Source organism: Corylus avellana, chromosome ca6 (assembly GCF_901000735.1).
Source record: "Corylus avellana chromosome ca6, CavTom2PMs-1.0".
Classification (NCBI taxonomy): domain Eukaryota; kingdom Viridiplantae; phylum Streptophyta; class Magnoliopsida; order Fagales; family Betulaceae; genus Corylus; species Corylus avellana.
In genome coordinates, this window is record NC_081546.1 from 25018656 (window position 1) to 25027631 (window position 8976).

General features: G+C 37.4%; 1 protein-coding gene across 1 annotated transcript; it reads left to right on the top strand.

Moving 5' to 3' along the window:
* Nucleotides 1-221: 221 nt before the first annotated feature.
* On the top strand, nucleotides 222-3896 carry LOC132185707 (receptor protein-tyrosine kinase CEPR1). The gene is made up of 2 exons (XM_059599479.1): nucleotides 222-2956; nucleotides 3350-3896. The coding sequence occupies exons 1-2, from the start codon at nucleotides 466-468 to the stop codon at nucleotides 3742-3744; spliced, it is 2886 nt and encodes a 961-aa protein (XP_059455462.1). The 5' UTR covers nucleotides 222-465; the 3' UTR covers nucleotides 3745-3896.
* The last annotated feature ends 5080 nt before the right edge of the window (nucleotides 3897-8976 follow it).

Sequence of the window (8976 nt, forward strand, 5' to 3'; positions counted from 1 at the left end):
ATTCCAGTAATGTCCGTAGCTAAGATGATAATTGATGGTCAACAGCATCAAACACAAAGAGATTGAGAGATCACATCAAAATGAGGTGGAGGCCAAGAAAACGAACGGTGATTAGGATCAGATGCAGCAGCTTAAATACAAACGTCGTATCACTCTAAAGTATTTCCCATTCCATTGATGTTATATTCTCCTCTACACACAAGGTAGTGGAGTATAAACATAAAGCCTCTTTATGCAAAGATAGCCACCTGTCTCTCTCTCTCTCTCTCTCTCTCTGTGATCAGTACTACTGCACGAACCTCCTTTTTCATCATCATCAAAGCTTGTTGTTGCTACTGCACCCAATGATCCCCTCAATCATTCCACTTATATACTTCTTCTCTTCCTCACTTCCTTCCTTGCAACAACCACCATAACACCCAAATCCTTCCCCCCTCTCTCTCTCTCTGTTTTTCTGTGTGTCAAATGGCTTTCCAGAACTCTATGATGTTGATTATTGGGTTACTTTTCTCACTCTCCTGTCTTTCCCAAGCAATCAATGCCAACCAGTCTCAGTTTTTCTCCCTCATGAGAAACTCTGTCTCAGGCTCTGCCTTGTCTGATTGGAATGCCTCTGCTGCAGGAGGGAAGCCTTTCTGCAACTTCACTGGAGTTACTTGCGACCATCAAGGTTATGTTGTCAAGCTTGACATCTCTGGATTCTCACTTTATGGAAAATTCCCGGCAGAAGTATGCTCTTATCTGCCAAAGCTACGGGTTCTCAGGCTCAGCAACAACAAATTCACCGGCGAATTTCCCGGCAGCGTCGTGAACTGCAGCTTCTTGGAAGAGCTCAACACCAGCCGCCTTTATCAACCAGGGAAGCTTCCAGATTTCTCACCAATGAAATCTCTGAGAATACTTGATTTGTCGTACAATTTATACGACGGCTACTTCCCCATGTCGGTGACCAACCTTACAAATCTGGAGGTGCTTAACTTCAACGAAGTCCCTGGCTTCCGCTTATGGCAACTCCCGGAGAATATTTCCAGGCTGACAAAGCTCAAATCTATGGTGTTTACAACGTGCATGCTGCACGGCCGGATCCCTGCAGCAATAGGAAACATGACATCTCTTGTTGATCTTGAATTGAGCGGAAATTACCTTGTGGGTGAAATTCCGGCAGAGATGGGATTGCTGAAGAACTTGCAACAGCTTGAGCTCTACTATAACATGATTGTCGGCAGCATACCGGAGGAGCTTGGAAATCTCACAGAGCTCAGAGACATGGACATATCGGTCAACAAGTTAACCGGAAGCATCCCGGAGTCCATTTGTCGGCTTCCCAACCTCAGAGTCCTGCAACTTTACAACAACACCCTCACAGGAGAGATCCCAGGTGTGATTGCAAACTCAACAACCCTGGCCATTTTGTCACTTTACGCCAACAATCTGACAAGACATGTTCCACAAAACTTGGGGCAATTATCACCCATGGTTGTTCTAGACGTGTCGGAAAACAATCTGTCGGGTCCGTTGCCAGCAGAAGTCTGCAAGAGAGGTAAATTACTTTACCTTCTTGTCCTTGAAAACATGTTCTCTGGAAAGTTGCCTGACAGTTACGCAAACTGCGTGTCTCTTCTACGGTTTCGAGTTAGTCATAACCGTTTGGAAGGCTCCATACCTGAAGGATTGTTGAGTCTTCCCCATGTCTCAATCATTGACTTGGGATACAACTATTTCACCGGAACACTTGCCAATACAATTGGAAAGGCAAGAAATTTGTCTGAGCTGTTCATACAGAACAACAGGATTTCAGGTGTTCTGCCTCCAGGAATCTCCGGAGCAACCAATCTGGTGAAGATTGATCTTAGTAGTAATCTTCTGTCTGGTGAAATCCCATCTGAGATTGGGAACTTGAGAAAGCTAAATTTGCTGCTGCTACAAAGCAACAAGCTCACATCTTCCATCCCCGACACACTTTCTTTGCTAAAATCTCTCAATGTTCTTGATCTCTCCAACAACCAGTTGACAGGAAGTATCCCAGAAAGCCTCTCTGAGTTGTTACCAAACTCGATCAACTTCTCAAACAATCGGCTTTCGGGTCCAATTCCTCTCTCTTTGATAAAAGGAGGGTTGGTAGAAAGCTTCTCTGGCAACCCAGGTCTCTGTATGTCGGTCTATGTTAATTCATCCGACCAAAGCTTCCCTAGTTGTTCGAAGACTTATTACAACCGGAAGAAACTAAATTCCATCTGGGCAATTGTAGTTTCAGTTGTTCTCATCATTCTTGGAGCTATCCTTTTCCTAAAGCGTCGGTTTAGCCAAGAAAAATCTGCTATAGAACATGATGAGACCATGTCTTCATCTTTCTTCTCATATGATGTGAAAAGCTTCCATCGAATAAGCTTCGACCAACGTGAGGTGATTGAAGCCATGGTTGACAAGAACATAGTCGGACATGGAGGATCCGGGACTGTGTACAAGATTGAGTTGAGCAGTGGGGATGTTGTTGCAGTGAAGAGGCTTTGGAGTCGAAAAACAAAAGAAACAGCTGCAGAGGATCAGCTGTATATAAACAAGGAGTTGAAAACAGAGGTGGACACTCTTGGAAGTATAAGGCACATAAACATTGTCAAATTATACTGCTATTTCTCAAGCTTGGATTGCAGCCTTCTGGTTTATGAGTATATGCCAAACGGTAACCTTTGGGATGCTCTTCACAAAGGGTGGATCCATTTGGATTGGCCTACTCGCCATCAGATTGCTCTGGGGATTGCTCAGGGTTTGGCATACCTCCACCATGATCTTCTCCCTCCCATCATTCACAGAGACATCAAGTCAACCAATATCCTTCTAGATGTCAATTACCTTCCCAAGGTTGCAGATTTTGGCATAGCCAAGGTTTTACAAGCAAGAGGAGGGAAGGATTCAACCACTACAGTAATTGCAGGCACTTATGGCTACTTGGCCCCAGGTAAAATGTTTAAAATGTTTCTCTTTATTTCTCCACCATGAGCATACATTACTGATCATAGTGTTTTATTTTCAATGTCTGTTTTTAGCAGCAACGGCATATGCTTTAAAACCTCTATATCTATCCTGTACATTTAGCTAATATATATAAGCTTGTCTTTCTCCCTATCTAAAATACATATTTTGTTACTTTTAGACAACCACTATATCTTTATGTATTCTTTTTTTACTCATTTCTCTCTCAGTGGTTTAAGAAAACAATAAAAAAAATATCGGGAAATAATATTTAAAGAACATAGAGAATGCAATAGAAAATCTGTTGGGAGTTTTTATTGAAAAAGTAACAGGTAAAGTAGAAATATGCATATAATCACCAAATGTTTCATTCATGCAGAATATGCATATTCGTCTAAAGCAACAACCAAGTGTGATGTGTACAGTTTTGGAGTAGTTCTAATGGAACTGATAACTGGGAAGAAGCCAGTGGAGCCAGAGTTTGGAGAGAGCAAGAACATCACATATTGGGTCTCAAACAAAGTGGACACCAAAGAAGGAGCCATGGAAGTCTTAGACAAGAGATTGTCAGGGTTATTCAAGGATGAGATGATCCAGGTTCTCAGAATCGCAATCCGCTGCACCTACAAGGCCCCAGCCCTTCGCCCAACCATGAAGGAGGTTGTTCAGTTGCTGATTGAGGCTGACCCCTGCAGACTCGATTCCTGCAAGTCGTCAAATAAGACCAAAGAAACATCAAATGTCACCAAAACAAAGAACCCATTTGAGCTATGATTGCATGCTTGAAGGAGCTTGCAAGGTTTGAGGTGAATTAGTATGGCAATATGGCATATATCTTAATTACTCTTATAAAGAGCAACTTAACTCTGATATACTGTCCTTGTAATTTTTAACAATGTAATTTTGTAGATATTTTCCTTCCTTCCTTTTTTTCTTTTTTTTTTTTTTTTTTTTCTTAATGCACATCTACAACTCTTTTACAATTTGTTGACACGTATAAGCATGTGATTGGAGCCACGATATCATTATCCCTTTTTCTTTTTGGCTCTTGTAAGGAGTTGAAGAATGAATACAAGTGCTTTACAATAACGCATAGCATCTATCTATATTTTGAAGACCCACAAGTAGCTTTTGAGAATTGTTTTTTAGCTCTATATTTCATGATTCTGATCGAAAAAAAAAAAAGAGAGTCCAACAAAGGAAAATATTTTGGCCAGGGGTGGAAGGTTGTGATTGGCAATGGGCAACTTTCTGCATCAAAGCGGTTCTAGATTCTGAATTTAAAACTAAAGCATGATTCCCATGTGGAGTCCCCACTTGAAGGAAGCTATCCATCGGGAAAAGATAGATGGGCCTGGTTGATCAACTCAGCATCTTTGTATCCATCTGAGAGTTAGGGACAGGGGAGAAAGCAGAACTTTCCATCCTTCTTTTTTTCTTTCTCTTTTTCTGGTTCTTCCTTTTTTCTGTGGGGTTTTGATTGTGTTGTTGGAATGGATTTGTTGGGATGGAAATGAACCACCTTGCTTCACTGTAGATAGTGAGCCATGAGCCTCCACTTTAGAAGTTGGAATACTCTTTTTTGAACAAAGCTCTTGTGAGTGAGACATTGGATTCTTTCGTTTACCTACAATAATGCATTTCAACTATATATATATAATTAGTTTTGTGCTAGTGTAATAGGTCACATTGTTAAAAAAAACATTAAGCACCAATAGAGTGAGAGTTTTCCTCTTCTCAAGTGGAGAGGCTTGCCGCCGTCCTCCTCCTCCACCTCCTCTCCTTCTCTCCATCACTTCTCCCTCCTTACTAGCCCCGAGACCGGAGGGCTAGGGAGGAGAGGGCATGGCTCTTTCGAAGCCCAAAAAATTAATTTTCTCTTTTTGTGTTCCCACTTTCTTATTTTTCTTTCTTTCTTTTCTCTACAAGCAAAGAATGCAAAAGCCTAGAAGATACACATGACATAGGACTAAAACCCGAAGGAAACCAAGTATTGGATAAATCATTTTTCCTGTTCTAATGATAACCTTATTCTTCTTCTTCCTTTTCTCTTAGTTAATTTCCTTGTATTATGTTATTTTGGTTAGATTATAGATAGAGTTAACTGCTTAAGCTGTTAGCATGAGGCTGTTAGGCCCCTCACACAGGCTACGCCCACATTGACAGACAATACAAAACTTGCTAAATTGTTAAGTTTTCTATATGCTTTATTGTTTTGGTGTAGGCATGTGAGTAAGAAAAAGCATATTTCAAGTCTCATTGATGAGGTTAAAAATTTTTCAGTGGCCAACATGGTTTTGTTATTTTTCTTTTTCTTTTTCAAATTACTAGTTTAGGTTTTTTTGGCAAAACAAAACAGAGAATCAATTACCTGTTTTCTTCACTTGGGATGACCAGATTTACTAACCTAACTCATAGAATAGTTGTTCCATAAAAATAGTTATTTCATTCTAAATATTATTCTACGTACCAAACGTACCCTTATTCTAATTTCTCCTCTATATAAAGGTGTAGATGCTGTATGATAAAGCATTCAAAAATAATTCAGAATCAATAAAAAGAAAATATTCTTGAGTTTGTTTGTTTGTTTGTTTGTTTTTTTTTTTTTTTTCTGGTGGATTCCAGATCTCTTTGCGTTAACTTGCAGGTGTTTCTAGTCATTGGCCATGCTAAGATTCTTCCCTTTCTTTTAAGGCATTTCCTCTAAACTTTCTTACAAACAACTTTAATTTCCTTCAATAACCAAGTCATGCAGACAATATAGAGTTCGAAAGCTCAACTGGAACTCAACTCCATCATGCAAATATATATAGTTTGTATTTTTTTTTCGTTTGCCAAACATAACTTGTGACGGTCAATATATGTTGCAGTTTGTTAAATCATCAGCTACTTAAAAAACTAACGTACGTACGTGTTTATCATCTTGTTAATGTATAAACAGACGTGTGCGAGCACTTTCTCACACACGTGCCGCATGCGTGTGTGTGCGCGCGCGCACGAACTTTGTGAGTGGCCTGCGGGGTCCTCTTGGAAGAATGAGATTCATGGAGACACATTTCTTTTGGGCATGGTGGAGACTCCATAAAGAAAAGCAAGCCAGAAGCTTTAATTTTGCTCAAACGAATACTTCTCCAATGAAAAGACAGGGTATCCAGCCATGCTTACGTGTAATAAGAAGCTTCTTTTCAGGACAGATATGTCCTCCACAAGTACAAGTAAGAAGCAAATGATCATCAACTCTAACTACGTATTATTGTTAAAATATTAATTAAATTATTAATTTATTTATTTAAAATTTTTAGATAACTTCATTTAAGATTTTTGAATTATTAGGTATTTTGAGAAAACTTTTAAATTTTAAAAACTCTTAATTTTATCCCTTGAACTTTCAATTTGATGTAATACACCCTTCTCCGTCAATTTTTAGGCGATAGAACTAACAAAATGACTTTTATACCATTGAAATTTTTATAAAATTCTCAATTTATCCCTAATTTTAAACTAAAAATAAATAAATAAAATTGAAAGGTAATTTGGTTTTTTTGGGAGTTTCTGTTAGGGTTTAACGTCAAAAATTGACGGAGGGGGTAAATTGTATCAAAATGAAAGTTCGAAGGGTGAAATTGAAAATTTTTAAAAATAGAGAGGGCCTTTTCAAAATGAGTGGTAGTTCAGAGGTTCTTTATAAAGTTTTCCCTAAATTTTTTGAATAAACAATGATGCAATAGGTACCCGTACACGTTCTGTACAATATTATATGATCATAAAAACCAGAACCATATTCTTTCTTTTCAAAATTGTTTGCCATGATAAAAAAAGGATCTAATGATATCTTTCACTCGAACAAAGGCAAGCTCCAACCATTGAAGCACTCGATATTTGTTTGAATTTACCTGTTTGTACAGCAAGAAAATGCTCATCTAAATGCCACTCTACTGTCTGAAATGACAATTTTAGTAGTAATTTAGTGTAGGGGATACACATTCACATTGGCAAACCAATGAAGGCAATGATCATGGAGTCGACCAGAGAGACACAAAACAATACATATATAAAATCCCACCAATTCAAGCCATTATTTTTAGTGTAATGAGTAGTGCACCCTACTGGGTCTCTATAATTAGGTTTAGCAATAATGGTTTTGGTTCGTGTTTTGTGTCGTGCGTGCGCACAGAACATAAGTTGGGATATTAATTACGCTTTTTTAATTATAAATTTGACACTGTAAATTGTTTTGTGTGCGTACAAGATACAGGACATGCACAAGCCTGCCTTTGTAAAATATTAGGCATTAATCCTTTTCTCTATCCCATAGGACAATTTTAGTGTCTTCTAGCCTTGTAGAGCATGTGGGCTAAAATTGACATGGCCTAGAAATAATAGAATATTTATGTTTTAACAGCACTGAAAAAGTTGTAGATACCATTTTATACTTTTTATTTTTGTGGGTTTCAAAAGAAATATGATGAATGCGTTTCTAAAGTTGTGAATGTGCGTTCCAAAAAGGAAGCAAAAGTTGGTCTCGTCTTAGGCCAAAGAAGGTACATTCAAAGAAAGCGGTAGTTGCTCTTTTATTGTTTTTTGTAATTTTCTTTTATTGTTTTTCTTGTGGTTTTTGGTGAGTTACTGTCTCCCAAATCTGAAGAGGTTTGATCTTGTAGTGGAGGTTTTTGTAGTCAGTGTCCATTCCTTGTTGACGAAATCCGTTCGGTTCTCGGTAATGCGTCCATTGCAACAACCACTTCATGGTGGTTGCTGTCAGGGGCAAAACTAAGTTCTTTAATTTTGTGGGTGGTCCGAACTTTTACACACATATATATAATCCCTTTATGTATGTGTTCGTGCATTTATATAAAATTAAATTAGCCAAAAAATTTAATAATCAAAGTAAATATTCAAAATTTTAATATAACAGCATCACAAATACATAATAATATAAACTAATGGCAAAATAAAATACACACAATTAATAGGGTCTAAGAAAAATGGGTAAATTTTTAGGAATCAACATTATCTTGAGGGATTTCTTAGAAACAAACCAAACACAATTAAGTGTACGTTAGTCGAATGCTACAAAACAAAAAAAAATGAATTAGAAGAAATGAAATAACACAATAAAAAAGAAGTTATCTAATTTTTTTAAAAAAATAAAAAAAATAAAGGCGTTGCATTTTAAAATTAGTACATCGGTTGAAAAAGGTATGCCTAGTTCTCACGCTGCCAAATAAATTCCAGTATTACTACACTAATAAATTTCACACCTACCTTTTAAGCACACTAATTAATTTTAGAATTATTATCTTTTATTTGTCATTTTGTTTTTTATAGGTTTATTTTTTTGTAAAGTCTTAGTGTTGCTAGTTTCTATAAAAAAGTTTCTTATAGTTATAGGTTATTTTCTGTCATCTACAATTATAAAAAGTTTCTATATGGTTTTTTTTTTTAGTTGCCTAGTTGAGGAGATGACCCTTTTTTGAGGTATAGCGTGTGAATGGATGAAAATTTTTCTTGGAGTGAAATCCTTGTCGGGGCCTTTATAAGGGCATAATATATTTTTTAAAAAAAAATTACAAAGGCTTTAGAAATTCTTGGCGGGTGCCATGGACACCCAACTCCCCAAGGCATGGTTTAGGTCCACTCCTGGTCGCTGCTTTGACTATTTGGGGCTCCTCACTGAGTTCTTTTGCCTTTTGTTATCGCTTCGTGCGACCCTTAAAAATGTTGGGAGTCTTTATGGTTTCATTGCCTATTGTTTGTTTATTCTTTTGTATTGTCTTTACCGTTTAGGTTTTGTTGTTGGAGAATTCACCCCGCTTCTTGTGTTTGATCCCTTGCAACCCTTGTTCCCATTATTGAATAGAATAGAATAGAAAGAAAAAAAATGAGGGAGAGAAAATTAATTTTTGAGGAGTTTCACCCCTACGTCCATTCATTTTTATTTTCTCACTTTTCAAAACAAAAACATTAACAAACAACACAAACACAAAACATTCATAAAATACAAAA

Bases quoted from the DNA above. Each gene is read 5' to 3' on its own strand.
- LOC132185707 (XM_059599479.1), top strand. From the start codon at position 466: ATGGCTTTCCAGAACTCTATGATGTTGATTATTGGGTTACTTTTCTCA. The intron at 2,957-3,349 runs GTAAAATGTTTA...TCATTCATGCAG, and splicing joins TTATGGCTACTTGGCCCCAG to AATATGCATATTCGTCTAAA.